This window comes from Cervus elaphus, chromosome 25, assembly GCF_910594005.1.
Source record: "Cervus elaphus chromosome 25, mCerEla1.1, whole genome shotgun sequence".
Lineage (NCBI taxonomy): Eukaryota > Metazoa > Chordata > Mammalia > Artiodactyla > Cervidae > Cervus > Cervus elaphus.
This window is the reverse complement of record NC_057839.1, coordinates 48044756-48064692: the sequence shown is the minus strand read 5'-3', so window position 1 is coordinate 48064692 and position 19937 is coordinate 48044756. Positions and strand designations below refer to the sequence as shown.

The 19937-nt window shown below is 35.8% G+C and overlaps 1 protein-coding gene across 1 annotated transcript in view; it reads right to left on the bottom strand.

Annotated features, from left to right (window-relative positions):
- CDH9 (cadherin 9) overlaps nucleotides 1-19937 on the bottom strand; it is a 137460-nt gene that overhangs the window by 77700 nt on the left and 39823 nt on the right. The window contains exon 2 of the mRNA XM_043887366.1: nucleotides 4465-4740. Within this exon, the coding sequence (XP_043743301.1) occupies nucleotides 4465-4692 (228 nt within the window). The 5' untranslated portion in view covers nucleotides 4693-4740. The remainder of the gene's footprint in view (nucleotides 1-4464; nucleotides 4741-19937) is intronic.

Here is a 19937-nt window from a genome sequence, read left to right as displayed (position 1 = left end):
AATTGCTATATCTGTAAATTTGTCTCTTCATGCAATAAATGTTTTAACAGCCAAACATTAAAATAATAAAATTAAATTCTGCTAATTAAGTATAGACATATGATCAATTGATTATTAATCCATAAGTACAAATTTTTCAAGATCTAAACCTAATGTATAAAAAATCAATTGTGTATGAAGTTTCTCTATAAGAATAGTAGGAGCCTTTGCTATACTTCTTAAATTTGCTTTAATTATTCTCTTGAGCAATATTAGTACTGCCCAAGTAATTCAATCACACATCTATTCACATTACTGGGAAATTACATGGCTTTGTTATGACTTTGTAATCTCCAAGAATAAGAACCAAAGGTTTCCCTCGTTGCAGAAAACAGAGTCAGTAAACCTCAGCTTGCATTACTGTGAAAACAAAAATGCTTTTAATTTCAACATTTTTTACTTTTCTCTTGTATTACAAAGACCTGAAATGACATAAGAAAATATTCTACAATATTTCCTTATAAAAATATCCTCACAATTCACCCCTTAGTCCTCCACTACACCCTGACATTGAAAACAAAATGATCATCCCAGAATGTGCTCCACTCATGATGAATTTGTACACTAGTTCAACAGGGATTCACATCCCATGATGTATATAAAAACATCACAGCATGGAATTTTCAGCATTTCATAGTGGTGGTCTAATTTCACCCCATTAAACTAGCTTTTATTTAGGGGTGTGTGTCTGCGTGTTTCTTGCTGTATGCAATCCCAACCCTTGGATTTATCCTCATGAAATTTTAAAGTTTTTTATTAGCACTTCCTAGCTACAGACTCATCTCCCTTCCTCCACAATCCTAGGAAACAACAGGAATTTGGAGTTTAAAAATCTTAATGATTGGGGCATTCAACCCATTTACATTTAAGGTAATTATTGATAGGTATGGTCCCGTTGCCATTTACTTTGTTGTTTTGGGTTCACGTTTATACAACCTTTCTGTGTTTCCTGTATATTATCTAGGGTGAAACAGATCATCAGCCCAGGTTGGATGCATGAGACAAGTGCTCGGGCCTGGTGCACTGGGAAGACCCAGAAGAATTGGGTGGAGAGGGAGGTGGGAGGGGGGAACGGGATGGGGAATACATGTAAATCCATGGCTGATTCGTGTCAATGTATGACAAAAACCACTACAATACTGTAAAGTAATTAGCCTCCAACTAATAAAAATAAATGAAAAAAAAAAAATCTTAATGACATTTTAGGACTTCCCTGGTGGCTCAGACGGTAAAGTGTCTGTCTACAATGCAGGGGACTTGGGTTCAATCCCTGGGTCCGGAAGATTCCCTGGAGAAGGAAATGGCAACCCACTCTAGTACTCTTGCCTAGAAAATCCCATGGATGGAGAAGCCTGGTGTCCATGGGGTCGCAAAGAGCTGGACACAACTGAGCGACTTTCACTGATGACATTTTAATTTAGCCTAACAAGAATCCGAAGTTTGGGTAAGTTAGCTGACTTATAACTTTTGCACTGTTATTGAACCTTGTAAGCTTCATGTTTAGTGTGTGTACACTTGTATATTTATGAAATTTCATGGCTGCCACTTTGTTTGTTCTAAGACTAATTCAGTTTGTTCTAAGACTAATTTAAATTCAGGATTAAACCCTAGATTTTACAACCAAGGATCAGATACACTTCTAACTTTCTACAATTTTATATCAGCTATACATTAATATAGCTTGTCACATTCTGTGATACCTAGCTTCTGAAAAATAAGAAAAAAAAAAAAAAACCTTTGAAAATTTCTTCCCGTTAGAAGCTCCTATTCTTTCCCAATCTTGATGCATGGTAAATATAGTAGGTCTTCACTCAAGGTATTGCCACTGCAATGGATTCTTGAAGATTAAGTTTAAGTTCACCCAAGGCAACCAGAGCAAGGTGGTCAAAAAGACAGTATGTGTTGTGTTCAAAAGATTAATTTGTCATCATAACTCAAGTGTTTGACCAAGTTCAAGGTTGAGAGCTGAGCTTTATTTTCCCAAGCTGTATATGCAAGTGAGCAATAAAGTCAAATGCCAGGAGAGCAGATTAGGAGAGAATTTACAGAGCCTTAAGAGTTTAATAGGGCTTTCTGGGTGGCTCAGGTGGTAAAGAATCTGCCTGCGATGCAGGAGACCTAGGTTCAATCCTTTGGTGGGGAAGGTCCCCCTGGAGAAGGAACTGGCAACCCACTCCAATATTCTTGCCTGGAAAATCCCAGGGGCAGAGGAGCCTGGTTCCCTACAGTCCATGGGGTCGCAAAGAGTTGGACCCAACTGAGTGACTTACAGAACAGAAAACCTTAACAAATGCTAAGAAGTAGTTGAAATCACATTTTTATAATGAACTAAATAGGTGGTGACAGCATATCTAAGACAAGGTCTTCTTACAAAAGAGATAAAGTATTTTTTTTCCAAAAAGTGTTTTATTTTGTTGAAGTTTTTCTTTCATATGAGTATTGTTTCCATTGGTTATATAAAAATATTTGACACATAGTTTTGGTTTGAATATCCTCATGTGAAAAATTCTGCTATTTTAATGTGTTTTCTATTTTGGGTTCATGATCTTGTTGAAACTTGTCCATGATCAAAGTGAGTTTACTTTCCCAAGATAAGGGATAAAATATTTTATGAAAAACAATTTAATAAAAGCAGCACCCACTTCACTATTTTTTAACAGATCATAGAACTAACTAAAAATGAATAAGGAGCAAGAAGATCTAAAGCATAATGTATATTTTTAAATGTCAGTGCAGTAATGGTGATCAGTTAATCAATGTGCAATCAATATTTAGAAAGAAATATTTCTGTTTATGGCTAAAAATAAGTGCTTGTAGAGGAGCCTTGGTTACCTTAAGATTACTAGTATCTCTTTTTATCTGTATCTATTCTTCTGTATCTGTGAATCTCCAAGGATAAATCCCTTTGTGCAAGGCCCCATGAACTGAATGTGTCCTTTACACATTGCCTTAGGAAAAGAATCATAAGGCAATTTCAAGTCCTTAGACACAAACATTTGTCAGTTGAACTTGTAATATCCTGATGTGAGTTATTAAATATAGTGTGAAAAGTGATATTAAATGAGGGATTTTGGAGGGTGCAATGTGGCTAACCTAAGGCAAAATAAGAGAGAAAAAAGAATCAGGAAGTGAAATGCATGGAGCAAAATGAGTATGACTTATGGAACCAGAGGAGGGAGACATCAAAAGAAAAGGAAATAATAGGTTTCTGATAACAGAAGTTGCATTTGAAAAAAATATATTCTGTCACACAAGGAGAGTAAAGAATTAACCAAGATTTTGTCTATTTCACCAATATTTCTGATCTAATAGCAATAAGCATAACTTTTGTGATATTGGGTACTTTTCACGTTTTCATTTTTGTCTGATTCTATCCTATTTGCCCAAGTTGCCAGTGAGTCAAACAATATTTATACCATTAGAGTCACTTCTAGTGTCTTGTGCCAACAATAAAAAATAAATAAATACATAACTAATGGGAAATGTTAGTATTAATAATTATTTAATTTGTTTTATGCGCAGAATTTGAAACTACCTCAGCACTGGGCATAAACGGGATAATTCACAGTGAAAAAAAGGAGTTAGTGTATGTGTGGAATAGAATGAATGTGATTGGTAAGAGGACAATAGATAATTAGAAAATTCTGGATGGCAGAAATAATATGTCACCTATTTCAAGATACAGCAGAAAGAGGAGAGAGGCAATAACTCTATTTCGTCAAAACTGGGTACAAGAAGGGAGCTATGTATTCCCTGATGCCATTTGATCCTGATTGTTAATGAGTAAGTTTTCACTTGATGCAACTGGAATGGAATTAAGTCTGTCTAAGGGTACTGTCTTTTTTCTAGTTTTTTTTTTTTTTTCTTTTCTTTTCTTCTTCCCTCTGCTTTAAATCCTTCGGTCTGGATTATAGGCAAGATATAGTTCATTTTGACTGGTTAGGAGACAGAGGCATCTAGAAGTATTCAAATTACTTGTTTTTCATATACAGCATACTATTCTTAATAACAATAAATTATTCATCAGCAGAGACTAATATATTTTAGCAACTATTGTATATTACAATTGCAGCTGCTTCACCTTATATAATGCATTAAATTATTTTTACTCATGGCTTAATTTTCAAAGAATTTAAAAAAAAATCTTTTAGATACATGCACATAAAATTATATCATATCTAGCTGATCAATAGTGAATTAAGTCCACAAATTGTTTATTCTTTGAGGCTTACTATGAATACTGATTTAATCTAACTACCTGAATAAATCACATTCCCCACATTATCCTACTGAATGAATTGACAACATGATACCTCTGCATATTGCCATTAGTCAAATACTTTAAAATAATTAGTGACATGGAAAACTGATGTAAAAAATAACTATCACTTTCAACTTCTAGACTTACCATACAAAAACTCTTACCTTGCCTACGTATTGTGTGTCTGTACCTGTATACTCTTCCAACAAGAAGAACTGATTCCACATCCAGCCACGCTTGGTGCGATGTAGCATTTTACCATCATCTTGTGTCAGACCCAGTATTCTTTCACTTGGTAAATCACTGTTACCTTTTTCTTGAAATGGGAGAGCATCAGTTGTATGATACATATAGGTCCAGATGAATAGTGATAGGCAATGATAAGTCCTCATTATTTGTGGCTTCCGCAGGAAAACAAATTCAATGTACTGTCTTTTTCCCTGAAAAGTAGTAGGAGAAAAATAGTTTATTAGGTTGTGTTTCTTTTTCATATAACCTGTAAACTGCAAAACTTTTCTGAATATTATTTAGATGTCGTAAATAATATATTATTGACATATTTTTGATGTATATCAATGGATTATCATTAAAAACTTATATCAATAGTAAAGGAGAAATATATAGGAAAAATAAACAGAAAACAGCTGACTTACTGTTACTGTATTATGACATGTAAATTTGAATATATTAATATTTTTAAATATTCATTATTTTGAAAAAGAGTAAGCTCTATAATACACAAAAGATCATATCAAGTTCCTAAAGTCCTCAAGACCAATGAAAGTAGAATATTTACCAATATATAAATATATATGAACAAGAACACTATTTTCTGTCCACAGTCTACCAAATTTCATAAGCTCTTTCTCCTCTTCCACCTCTTTCTTTCCTTTCCCTTCTGTTTTTCTTCTTTAACATATTGAGATGTTGCCTCAAGGCAAACTAAATGACACCAAATATACTTTGGATTGTGTCTTCAGTTACTTAGCACTGTAAGGTTGATCCTTTACAATCAATAACTTTTTTTCCCAAATATCAGTTGAGTAAGCGAGGAGAATGTGCTCTCCTCCTGTTCAGGAACATTTTGATATTAAAAAAAAAAACATATTTATTTCAAATAATAATAATAACAAAAAGGAAAACACAAAATTAGTATTGCAAAATTAGATAGGCAGTTCTACCTATGAGATAATTTGATCCAGAATTGTTAAATGTTTTGGTATTTCAAAATTAATTTTATCTATTAGTACTTTGCTTTAATTTGAAACATATATAATCTAGAACATTTGAGATGTTGTTGCTGATTATAATGATTTGATAAGCAAGAACAACCCATCTCAAACTAGTACGGGCAAAAATAAATAAATAATTCATTACATTATAAAATCAAATTAAGTGTGGAAAGGAGAGGATGAAAGGAATAGAGAAGCAACTGGGCCCTTCCTGCTCATGAAAACTGAGAATTAGAGCCTTGGGTACTGGAGTTCTTTTTTTTTTTCCTTCTCTTTCTCTCTCACTTTTCTCTGGCTTCGACCTAAGCCTTCTCAACCTGATGAAATCTGCAAATACATGAGTTTAAGATTCAACATCTTCCAATGGAGAAAGCAACTGATAGCCTTTCCTATTTTGAGTTTAAAAAACAAAAAAATCCTAGTAATGGACTCTAATTTACCTGGCCTAAGCCAAATGTCCAGTACTAGACTATGTACCTGTGGATTTAGTTGCAGTTATCAAGTCATAAAAGTCATATATAACCCTCAAGCTTGGCTTATCCCTTATTATCTGAGACTTCTGGATACTTAGCTGCATCACAAGGTCTCAACTACTTCTGTTATAAAAGCAGAAAAATCAGTACCTGTCTCATAAAGTATTTATTTTATTTTGAACATTTATCACAATGTCATAGCTATTTGTAATACAAAGATTACATTTTATAGTAGCATATACCTATGAGAACACTGAGGTGTGAAGAATTAACTAATTTGACAAAATTCATACAGATAGTACATGTTGGAGCTAGTTTTTAGATTCTCAGGTTTAAACTTATTTTTACATAATATAATACACGTAGCTTATATTAAATCAGCACAGTGCTAGCATACAATTCCCCAGCATGTTAGTGTTTTCATTATCAATCAATGAGGTTTGCTCCCAATGTATACCAATATAACAAAGAATGGATACTTGCTATGGTCCAGACCCATTGGCTTGTCCACCTGTATGTACTCTAATTTCCATACCTATTATTATTTTTTTTTAAAGTTCTTACTTAACAAAATACACATATGTAACCACAAATCTACACACTCTTCCAGAATGAGAGAAATCAAAGTCATGTTATTGTTTTTAACTCTGAAAGCATGGGTGGTGATAATTATTATTGATGGGAGAAATTTTCACTTATTGAGGTATGAGAAAGTCATTCTGGCTTATACATGATTTAAGTTGAGCTTTATGCTAAATAAAAAAGCCTACCTGTGGTATATTGAACATGCATTGTAAATCTGTTTTAACCATTTAAGAAGAGAGTACATTTGAAAACCAAAACAGAGTAATTGCAGTTTAGTCATCCAAAATGGACAGTTTCAGACATGTTCCTGCATCACTGAGAACCTGAATCTCCTGATTCAGATTCAACACCACCAGCCGTTCTCAAATTAACATCCCTTAGCAGCAGCAGCATTGTGGTTTCAAGGTCTTCCCTTTTAACTCTGCAACCATTTTGGACACCAACTTATCCTTGCTTAACAAGCATCCTTACCTCTTGCAGTTCCAGTCCTAGTTCTTGATGAGCAGTTTATGTAATTTTTAACGCATAAAGGTTTTTATCTTTATCAGTCGTCCCCATTTTGTAGTCCAGCAAAACACAATTCAAATTCTTGATTCAGTGTCTCTGGAGCTCTTGTGCTCCATTTGGCTCAGAGAAGACCCTTTGATTGTTTTCATAATAGATTGTTTATTACTTCCATCAACAACCTCATTATAGATTGTTCATTGATCATTCCTGTTGACTTTACATAACTAGTAGTAATCTCGTAAACTACTGGAAACTGGTAAATTTAACCACAACCATTAAAACTGTGAAATAAATTTCAGAACAGTACAACAGCAAATAATACTTGCAAAACATTTAATGAAAAGTATCTAATGGCCAATAGTTTAGACTATGCCCCACATTTTATTTATTAGGGATGAAAGTGAAAGTGAAGTCACTTAGTCATGTCCAACTCTTTGCGACCCCATGGACTGTAGCCTACCAGGCTCCTCCACATGGGATTTTCCAGGCAAGAATACTGGAGTGGGTTGCCATTTCCTTCTCCAGGAGATCTTCCTGACCCAGGGATTGAACCTCAGTCTCCTGCATTGTAGGCAGACACTTTACTGTCTGAGGCACCAGGGAAGTTCTTTATCAGGGATAGTATGGTAGAAAATGAGCAGTCAGAGAATCTCAAGAATAGCTGTTAACTCACTTTGATAAATAATCACACTTCCTTAGTAGACTACACTGGGTAACCTTGTTTCTTCCCACTGAGAGATTTCCATGAGAAATTGAAGAGTGCTCTTCATTTCCTGTCATTTGTTCTGTGATACCTATTTTAGGTAGAATGTAAGTCTTTAAGCTGAAAAGTTCAGCAGTATTAGACGGAGCCAAAGACAGGCAGAGGCCAGAATCCCATAGGTCTCTATAATCTATCATAAGACATTTGCTTTCATTTCAGTGCAAAATGGAAAGCTCTTGGAAGGCTTTACATGCCATGCTTAGAAAAGACCAATTTGGCTACGGATTGGGAAACAGGTTAGAGGATAGGAAAGGATTCAGGGAGACAGTTAAAGTATATCACTGTAATCCAGAAAGTGATGATGATGGCTCACAGAGAAGTGGTTTGAAGTGGACACCGAATCTCTGCTCAGATTTCCTTTGATTCTTTAATATGGCCACATACACACACTTCATGCACTGCAATTTTTGTATGCTTTGCTTCTAATGGCCTGCACCTGCTACTCTCTTTGAAGGACTTCCCTTGGTTACTGGAGCCACTTTGCCCACAGGCACAGGGAGACTAAAGTGCCTGCAAGTTTACAACTGTCTTTCATGGAATCCCTGAGCCACTGTTTAACAGGTGCAGAAATATTAAAAACCAATATGTTATTTGCATCCCGCAGCTCCCCTAAAGAATCATGCTGAGCCTGGACTGACTGAAATAACACTCACTTAGACTCTTTTTCTCGTCTTGTTTTCCCACTCTCTCCCACACTTCCTGACCTGGAAGCAATCTGTTAACCAATCACTTGCACCCAAATCCTTCCCTGTTTCTGGGGAACCAGACCTAAGACCGGAATAAACTCTTCACAATCAATATTCAAAAGAGAATGTTGATTGCATTGATTTAGTTCAGTTCAGTTGCTCAGTCGCAGCCAACTTGTTGCGACCCCAAGGGCTGGAGCACACCAGGTTTCTCTGTCCATCATCAACTCCCAGAACCTGCTTAAACTCATGTCCATCAAGTCGGTGATGCCATCCAACCATCTCATCCTCTCATCCCCTTCTCCTCCTGTTTTCAATCTTTCCCAGCATCAGGGTCTTTTCCAATGAGTCAGTTTTTCATATCAGGTGGCCAAAGTATTAGAGTTTTAGCTTCAGCATCAGTCCTTGTATCAATTATAAAGTATTAAATAAAGGAGGAATAAATTATAATACTAGATTATTAGTTTGTGAACTAGGCAAATGATTGAGCAAAATCTTGAGCCACTTTTGAGTGTCATTTATATCAGGAGGGGAGAAGATTCATTAGAAAAACTGTTTCATTTTTCTCCTTGTTCTTGGTCAAAACGAAACCTTTTTTTTTTTTTTTTTTTTTTTTTTTACTGCTACTACTAACATTTCAGCATAATAATAAGAAGCAAAGTTATTCACTGGTCTACTGACTTTATATAGTTTAATTTATCAGTTTATGGCATCCTTTTAAACAAGTCTTCTATAACTCCTCATAGTTTTCATATTGTAAGGAAACTGAGGCACAGAGAGTTTAACTGGCTGCACAAGTTCACATAAATAGCAACAGAAAGACTAAAAACTAAAGCCAGGCATTCACTTGCAGTTGGGCTCTACTGCTCCAGAAATAGACTACTAACATCTGTGATGCTGGCAACTTACATTTATTCCAACTTGCCTTCTGTGTAGTAGGCACTGTGCTAAGTCTTTTTTCAAACACAGTTTCTATATTCTCCTCATAACCATATTACAAGGAAAGTATGACCATACTAGAAAGAGGGGTAAACTGGAACTGAAGTAACTTGCTAATATCACAGAAAGTCAGGAATCTGTGGGAAAGCGGAAGGGCCTAGGATTTGAATTCTGTTGGCCTGATATCAGTGTTCCTGGTATTAATTGTACTGTTGTAAAGAAATATTGCTTCACATGCAACTTATCTGAAGGCCTCCTTTATGACCTTTAAACGCTTGCATAAATCAAGGTTTTGCCTTACTTACACTCTGACCCTGAACAATGTTACCTGGTTCATCCATAGTCAACACCTTCTCATTATTTTCAATTTCTATGTCATATTCTGCTTTCTTTCAAAATCTTCCAAAATAACCTTTTCAAAAATAGCTTAGCCAACTTCAGTCTCTATTGATTTCTTTCATACTATCCATTTATTTCTTTCATATAATTTACAATGATTTTAATTATATATTTCATTTAGTAGATTATATGTTTATTGACAGTTTCCTCTAGTTATAATGGATGGTTGTGGGATATTTTGTGCCCTGCATGAAAAAATTATTGATATACCATAGGCACTTAATAAGTATTTGTAAAATTAACTGATTAGTTGATTCATGCCTAAATTGGATAATCCTCATTTGAGCCAGGGATCAAATATGAGATTGATGATATCTGATTGTGTAAGTATCTAATAAAGATACAGAAAGAGATTAACTGGGAGGAAATGTGCTTTTTAAAAGAGTTCTAGGGGAAAAAACATCTTAAAAAAGAGTTTCAGTGTTTTTTCTAACAAGTAAAACTCATGCTGCAGTGAAGTAAGACTGATATTCATAAAAGTTTGCATAACATGGGATTAAGTATGAACTTCACACAGTGACTGGTATAAATTATAGACTGAACAGTGAAGCCCTTTTATTAAATATCTCCTTTATTTTCCTCATGATTCTAAGCGTAATTCATTCACCTTTAGGAAAAATTATTGTACCCCCTTGTGTGGCCAATTTAACACCTGTACATTCCTCAACTCTTGAACAATAGTGCACATCATAAAGGGTTCTATTGTATTTGTTTTTAAATTTAGCAAGCTCTTATCCCATAGGGTTTATTAAAAATTCTTCATATCCTTTATTTATTCAATAGCAACAAGCTGGTTACTAAATTTTCTATGGTTAATTATCTCTATCAGCCTAAAATGCTCTGCATTTTAATCACATTTTTGTTGATAAATAAAAAACATCAGATGTATTGTGAAGTACCATATTTTAAGGTTGGTTTAATCTTGATTTTGTAATCAAGAAATTCACTAAATGTTGTTAACTTTAAAAACTGAAAATTATTTTATTATCATTCTCTTGTTCTCTTAATTATGTTTCAATTGCATTTGAGAAAAATGACTGTTGGCTATTTGTGAACCAAGAAAAAATGTAAATTACTATAATTAAGTAGGATGTTCATAATATAAAACTACCAACCAGACTTGAATTATGTCATTATTTCTTATCCTTAACTCAGACAAAGTATTTTCAAATTTCCAACCATATTTTTCAGGCAGAGTTTCTGAGATAAAATGTACACACAAAACAAGTGTATATGATTGATTTTAGTACCTTATTTTAAGATTTGTAGTCAACAATCTACTTCCACACACATTAACATATTTATCTAAAGGAAAACAAGAAACAACAAATAAACCTCTGGGTTATGGTCGTATATTTTGATTCCTTTTCCAGATGAGATATATAAGGTTTGGAGAGAGAAAGAAAACTATTAATATTTCTGATTACCCAGTTACTCTGTGGATTTGGCAAATGGTATACATATGTTGTTTTCTGCTTGGCTAGTGATCTTTCCAACACACTATTGTAGTTTATTATACTGTTTGGTGAGATAAGTCTAACAGTTTAGCTAGTTAAATGATGCATATACAAAGAATCAATACTATGAATGTGAATAGACACCAAAATTACAAGTCTTGTAAGTCTTTTAATCAAGGATCTGTTGAATATTTAGGAACATATGTTTTAACATATCTATTTTTCATGGTAATTGATACTTCTCATATTTACTAAATAAATACACATATACATATGAAATTTATCATTTTGTTATATTTATTTAATATATATATTTTTTCTAAAATAACACTGATTCTTTCTCAATAATTTCATGTTCAGTTATTGGCATCTTGACATTTGGGATTCTATCTTTATCTAATTAAATCTGGTAAACCTATTTCAAAACAAAACCAGAAATTAATGAAAGAAATAGGAACTTCCAGCTTTCTATAATCAAACTTTAACAGTTATCACCACTAAACTAAGCCTTAAAAATTCAGCTTTAGGTCTTCTCTAGAAAACAGAGTATAAACTGGGGTCTGAAGGAAGTTCTACAACAGGTTTTGACAATAAACTATCAAAATAACAATGATAACATTATATTAAATACATAACAGGATATAAATATGTACATATAGAATTATAAAATCTGAAGACATGTAAACAATCTATTGGCAGAATCTAAGAGAAATACTCTGTAAGAATAGTGTTCTAGATTAAAAAATAAATAATAATGGATGACTCTCTATGATTTCTGGAAAACACATCAACTTTCAAACAAAAGGAGATGGGCAAGCAAATTTTTCCCCAATATCAGTACCCTGCTGCTGCTGCTGCTAAGTCACTTCAGTCGTGTCCAACTCTGTGCCCTAAATGGGACCAAAAAGATCGAAACTTATATGTGAACTTCTATTACACAGATGCCCCTTTTGTAGTTGGCCAAGATACTACTGTATCTGTTCAGTTGAGGTTCCCCCCTATAATATAACAAGATAAAGAAAAAAGGGACATGTTAGGGGGTGTTATTTTGGACATATTTTAATTGGGGGATCTGCCTTACAAGTGAATCATCTTAGTCAGGGTCAGAGATGGAAAAACTGTTAAGAGATATGTTCATAACCTGTTTAAGAATGTTGGCTACTAAGGTATTACTGGAATTTTCTATCACAAAGAGGGACAATTTTTGCTTCTGTGTTCTTAAACACTCGAAACTGGACGAAAATACTTTCAAGTTGGTGTGGCAAAATGACATACCATGCAGCGTAAAATTGGACTATACTAAGCCTAAGGGAAATGCACACCATTTAATCAGCATAAGCACATACAACACTTTCATCTGAGGGAAGAATAAAAATCAAAGCACAACAGTGGTCTATGAAAATGCAGGAAATCAGATGAAGAGAAGGCTTTCCATAGGAAAGAATAATTATACTCATATAGAAGTTAAAAGTCGCCAAACTCAACACTTCTCACAACCTGAGAGCCACTTGTTTTTCTCTTCTTACCCTTTAAATTTCTGCTGTTACATTTTCAATTCGCCAATAAAGAATGAGAAGCCCTAGGCCCTCACTCTCCCTAGTAGTAAAAGCAGAACTCCAGAACTATGCACTGGCTAGCTGACTTATTCTTGCTCTCTCTATTTCTGCATATGTGTGTGTGTGTATCTTTTTCTCCCTCAACTCCTCCTCCCCACCAGGAAATAGGTATGTGTGCTCAGGTGTCCCATGTGCTTCCCAGGAGTTGTGAGAATAAACCTTTGGGCTTTTTTTTTTTTTCAAAGTTTTTTGATTTTTTGGTGCTGAGAGTGTTTTGCAATCATAATAAGAACTGTAAGGGATGATCTAGCCATGACATTGCTTATCAGTAGGCTCAGACTGGCACAAAATGTAGGTGAATGGGTAAGCAAAATGGGATATACCTATATAGTATTATTCAGGGGCAAAAAGAAATGAGCTATCAAGTCACTCACACAAAACTGAGAAAACAGATGCCTTGTGATAAGTGAAATGTTAAAATGCAGTGCTCAAGTTTGAAAATACTGAATCATTAAAACTGAATGACAGTCTGGAAAAAGCAAAACTACAGACACAATAGAAAAACCAGAGGTTGCGGTGGTTTGGGAGGAAGATAATAAGGATGAACAGGTGTACAAAGGGGGACTTTTGAACAGTGAATTCTGTATGATACTACAACAGTGGCCTATATGACATTATACATTTGTCAAAACCCATGCAACTTTACTCAAAGAATTAGCTTTAATTTATGCACTTGAAAAAATCATTTAGGAATTGAAAACTGCAAAGGTTGAATCCAAGAAGGAATGCAGGCTACTACAAGAGAATCTAACATTAAAATTATATGAAACCACTTGAGTGAAGGGTGGCGAGGGGGGAGAAAGGTGCTGCTCTAAACAACTTTGGGAATGAGTCACTAAGACTAAATGGAAAGAAACTGAACATATGCATTGCCTTCTAGCCAATAAAGTTGTTTCTTCTAAGGATATAGTTTACGAATTATGCAACTCTACGTATATACCAAAATTGAACAATTAAGTAATTGGATGGCAGATATTGGAAGTCACATTTCTCACTGCTATTGTGAGAATTTACAGATAAGCAAGGGAATGAATCCCTTGGACTTCAAGGAGATCAAACCAGTCAATTCAAAAGGATATCAACCCTGAATATTCATCAGAAGAACTGATACTGAAGCTCTAATACTTTGGCCATGTGATGGGAAGAACCGACTAACTAGAAAAGATCCTGATGCTGGGAAAGATAGATGGCAAAAGGAGGAGGGGGAGGCAGAGGATGAGATAGTTAGATAGCATCACCAACTCAATGGATGTGAATTTGAGCAAACTCATGGAGATAGTGAAAGACAGAGGATACCGGTGTGCTATAGTCCATGGGATCACAAAGAGTCAGACATGACTTAGTGACTGAACAATAAAGGAAATGAGGACAGCATGATCCATGTGGTAACAGATTAGAAATGGAGACATCAGTGAAAACTTATGTACTTTAATGTAAAGACAGATGCTTATATGTTGAAATATTTATAGATATGGGTTACACATATGAAGTACATGTATATGTAGCCCTTACTTTATTAGTTGAGATGGCCTGCCAGCAATATTATCCAGTACCAATGAACTCACCTAGTACACTGGTATTAGTTTCTAATACAACTTTCCAAATTAAAGGAACTGGGGATTCATGGAGAAATGTCTGATTGTAGGACTAGTGCAGGAAACATACAAAATAAGTCAGTAGCATTTTGTAGTGCCAGTAAGTGAGTAGTAGTGTTAGTTGCTTAGTCCTGTCGTACTTTTCGTGACCCCATGGACTGTAACCCTGCCAGACTCTTCTGCGCATGGGTTTCTCCAGACAAGAATACTGGAGTGGGTAGTTATTCCCTTCTCCAGGGGATCTTCCTGACCCAGGAACTGAGCCTGAGTCTCCCACATTGCAAGTAGATTCTTTACTGTCTGAGCCACCAAGGAAGCCAGAAAGTGAAGCAGTGCTTAAAATAACACACACACACATGTGTGTGTATATGCTCATGCACACACACACACACACACACACACACACACACACCTGAAACATTCAATTCAGTCACTCAGTTGTGTCTGACTCTTTGTGACCCCATGGACCGCATGCAGCATGCCAGGCTTCTTGTCCATCACCAACTCAAACTCATGTCCTTTGAGTCGGTGATGCCATCCAACCACCTTATCCTCTGTCGTCCCCTTCTCTTCCTGCCTTTTCCCAGCATCAGGGTCTTTTCCAATGAGTCAATTATTCGCATCAGGTGGCCAAAGTATTGGAATTTCAGCTTCAGCATCAGTCCTTCTGATGAATATTCAGGACTGATTTCCTTTAGGATTGACTGGTTTAATCTCCTTGCAGTCCAAGGGACTCTCAGGAGTCTTCTCCAACAACACAGTTCAAACATTGCACCATCCTCAATCAATTCCTTTAACCCTACCCACGTCATTTTTTGGGGCTTCCTTAGAGGCTCAGTGGTAAAAAATTTGCCCGCCACGCAGGAGATGGAGGTTCCATCCCTGGGTTGAGAATATCCTCTGGAGAAGGATATGGCTACCCATTTCAGTATTTTTGCCTGGGAAATCCCTTGGACAGAGGAGCCTAGAAGGCGATAGTCCATGGGGTCCACAAAACCAGACATGACTTAGCAACTAAGCAAAAGCAACAACAAACACCCTTTTAACTCCTTCACAATCATTCGGTATGCTGTTTCCTGAAAATATGCTGACAGAAACACTGGGGAAAAGGTGAAAATGAGCTAATTGTCTAAGACTACAACTTACATGTAATATGAGATCATACATGAAGTCATCAAAAAATCACTTAGTAATTCTTTCACCAACTACGTACAAAATGCCTACTCTTTTTCTAGGCATTTTTCTAGGTGAACAGAACTGCAGATTCCTTAAGGAGTTTCATTTCAGTTCAGTTCATTTGCTTAGTCATTTTGGAATGTTTGCGACCCCACGAACTGCAGCCTGCCAGGCTTCCCTGTCCATCACCAACTCTCGGAGCTTGTTCAAACTCATGTCCATCAAGTTAGTGATGCCATCCAACTATTTCATTCTCTGTTGTCCCCTTCTCCTCCTGCCTTCAATCTTTCCCAGCATCAGGGTCTTTCCCAATGAGTCAGTTCTTCTCATCAGGTAGGGTTTATATTCTAAGGAGTTTATAATCTAAGAATGTGTTCTACATATATAACATGAGAAAATGTGCTTATGACACATATCTGAAGAGGTAACTGAGATTACAAGTGATTTATTGAATAATATTTAATCTATCAGGAAAATGAAATAAAATTCTATATTTCAAATTTTTAATCAGTGGAGAAGGGTATAAATACATTTTCTACTCGTGGTTTCATATTAGCTTCCAGCGTCAAAAATGAACATCAGAACGTGACAGATGCAAGTTAATAAGTGTCTCACATGCACCAGCCTACACTAAGTATTTCTCATTTAAGAAAGAACACAGTGTTAAAAAGTGTCCATGCTTAAAACTGTATTTGATTTTACACAGCTTTTCTCCCAAAGTAGCTCTAGAAAGCAGCAGTTCACACCAAACTGCTGCCCAGCTTATGTGTTAGGGTAGAGCAGGAGATTCCAGGATCAAGTGGGTGGTGGGATATGCTTGGAAGTACAGAGGAGTGGAGGGAAAATTAAGTAGTTATGGAAGAACAAATTACAAAACAAATATGCAAGCACTTATACTAATTACCATGTACATATACAGATGGGAAGTTAATAGTTTAATAAAAAAAATATGTATTATGGATTTTAAGGGCTTCCCTGGTAAAGGAATCTTTACCAGGTAAAGATTCAGACGGTAAAGGATCTGCCTGCAATCTCGGAGACCTAGGTTCGATCCCTGGGTAGGGAAGATCAAATGGAGGAGGGCATGACAACCCACTCCAGTATTCTTGCCTGGAGAATCCCCATGGACAGAGGAGCCTGGTAAGCTAGAGACCATGAAGTTTCAAAGATTCGGACATGACTGAAGTGACTTAATACACATACATGGATTTTAAACAGGAATTTTAACTTCTTTCATGAATCTATCAATCTAATGGCAATATTTTATTGCATGAATTAAGAAATAAGATGTGTAGTATTAAAATAGAGATCAATTTTATTAAAATACAGCTATCAATCTATTTTTAAAAACTGATTGTAATAAAATAGGGCTTCCTCAGTGGTGCTAGTGGTAAAGAATCTGCCTGCCATTGCAGGAGACACAGGTTCAATCCCTGTGTCAGGAAGATCCATTGGAGTAGCTAATGGCAACCAACTCCAGTATTCTTGCCTGGAAAATTCCATGAACAGGGGAGCCTGGCAGGTTACAGTCCATGGGGGTAGCAAAGAGTCAGACACAACTGAGCACATGCACCCACACATATGATAAAATAATGCACATGCTTCTTAAGTAATGCAATAAATAATAAGACCTAGCAGCAGATATGATTGGTTCCAAAATTTACAAAGAAAAAGTGAACAAACACGATATTTAGAATGTTATTTTATTTCTATTAATGATAAAGTCACAGATACCTCTAAAACTTCTGTAGATTGATACCTATAAACACAAATTTGGGATATGTTATACTTCAGTATGCAAAGAGATCCAACCAGTCCATCCTAAAGGAGATTGGTCTTGGGTGTTCATTGGAAGGACTGATGCTGAAGCCGAAGCCAATACTTTGGCCACCTCACGCGAAGAGTTGACTCATTGGAAAAGACCTTGATGCTGGGAGGGATTGGGTCCAGGAGGAGAAGTGGACGACAGAAGATGAGATGGCTGGATGGCATCACTGACTCAATGGACATAAGTTTAAGTAAACTCCGGGAGTTTGTGATGAACAGGGAGGCCTGGCGTGCTGCGATTCATGGGGTTGCAAAGAGCTGGACACGACTAAGTGACTGAACTGAACTGAACTGAAACTTCAGTAAGAAATTAGTATGGATATTAATGTAATGTTTCCCAGTTTAAATGTATGGACTCCATATTTTAAAGTAACAAGAACTTAAAATTTGAAAAAAAATATATTTACATTGACATTATCGATGTAGTCAGAAGAGTGGAATAAACAGCAATTGTGAAGAGGGATATGGGTTAATATCCTGAGTTTGTAACTTTTTATAAGCATAGGGGAATTTATTAACTAGTCTTTATTTTCATCATATCTATAATAGGAATCATAAGTCTATCTTAAAAGAAGGTATAATGATTAAATAAAATCATGTGCATAAAGAGAGCTTGAAATATGGTTGATCTGTGTTAATTAAACTCTTTCTTTCACTCAAACTGACCTATTGATTAGGTCATTATATAATTATATTACATTAATGTGCAATAAAACATTATGCATTTGTCTAGAAAACTTTAAATGAGAGGTTTGAGAGGGTCATTGTAAACTATCACATTAACTATTTTACAGGCATAAGCACATCCACGGTTTACTATAAGTGCTAATCTGGAATCTTATGAAAGAACTAAATGAAAGAACTTAAAGCAATACAGTGGGATATGAATATAGAGGCTGAGCAAGGGAAGGGAAGTGACATTCCAGGTTGGTCTTATTAAGAAAGCATTATTTGAGTAAATATTTGAAGGAAGGGGAAACATCCAATTAGATATGTAGGAGGTGTTCTTTCAATTATATGCATACACGTGCATGCTAAGCCGCTTCAGTCGTATCCGAGTCTTTGCGACCTATGGACTGTAGCTTGCCAGGATCCTCTGTCCATGGGATTCTTCAGGCAAGAATACCAGAGTGGGTTGCCATTTCATACTCCAGGGGATCTTTCTGATTCAGGATGAAATCCACATCCCTTATGTTTCCTGTATTGACAGGCAGGTTCTTTACCACTAGAGCCACTTGGGAAGCCCAGTTATAGAAATAGCCAAATCAAAGATCCTAAAGCAATTTTGCTGTTTCTCAGTCACTCAGTCATGTCTGACTTTTTGTGACCCCGTGTACTACAGCACCCAGGCTTACCCATCTTTCACTATCTCCCAGAGTTTGCTCAAACTCATGCCCATTTAGTCAATGATGCCATCCAACAATCTCATCCTCTGTCAGCCCCTTCTCCTCCTGCCCTCAATCTTTCCCAGCATCAGGGTCTTTTCCAATGAGTTGGCAATAGCATGGCTGGTTTGTTTCAGCTGTGTCTATCTGAGAGAAAGAAGTGGGGAGATTGTAGAAGAAGAGGACAGAGAAACTGAAAGTGGGCGGAGGAAGGTTCTTGTAACCCAGAGAGGAAAGCATATGAAGGAGGAGGTGATGACATCAAGCTAAGTGATCAAAAATATGGGGACTAGAAGCTGCCCATTGAATAGAAACCACAGTCTTCACTATACAATTAATATTTTGCAATGCTTTTATTAGTAAATGCAGATTATAGTTTACCTGGGTTATTCAAATGGTCTCTAAATATGAAAAAAATTCAAGTGGTCTAGCTTTTAAGTACTAGAAGGTGCTACAATTTTTCTTACTGATGAATATATTTGCAAATGTCCTAATATCTGCTGTAATTTTATTTATCTATAGAGTCAACCTTGAAAACTGTTCAAATGTTAAAACTTAGGTTATAACAGGTCATTATTTGAGGACATGACTTCTGAAGCACAAATTTCTGGTTTCAAGTCCTAGCTAGGCAGTCCTGAATAGTTCCCTAGTTGCCTTAGTGCAAAAGTTGTATAATCATTTTTTTAGTGTTTTGTGTTACACTAGTTGATACTAATTAGTTGATATTAAATGGAATAGCTCCTCACTGCTAGCTTGAATGCACTAGTTAATACAATGATAATCTTATAGTAAAATAATAATATGTACCTCATATACACACAGCATGTTTATAATCGGTCAGTTAGTGAAGGTTGTTCTACTTCAACTTTATCAGAATTTCAGGCTGAAGGAGACCTGCTCCAATCTCTGATTTCACTTTTGCCAAGGTAGGAAAAAAGTAACTTTGGCATTCAGTTTCTGAAAATCTTCACATAGTATTGATACACATCAATTTCAC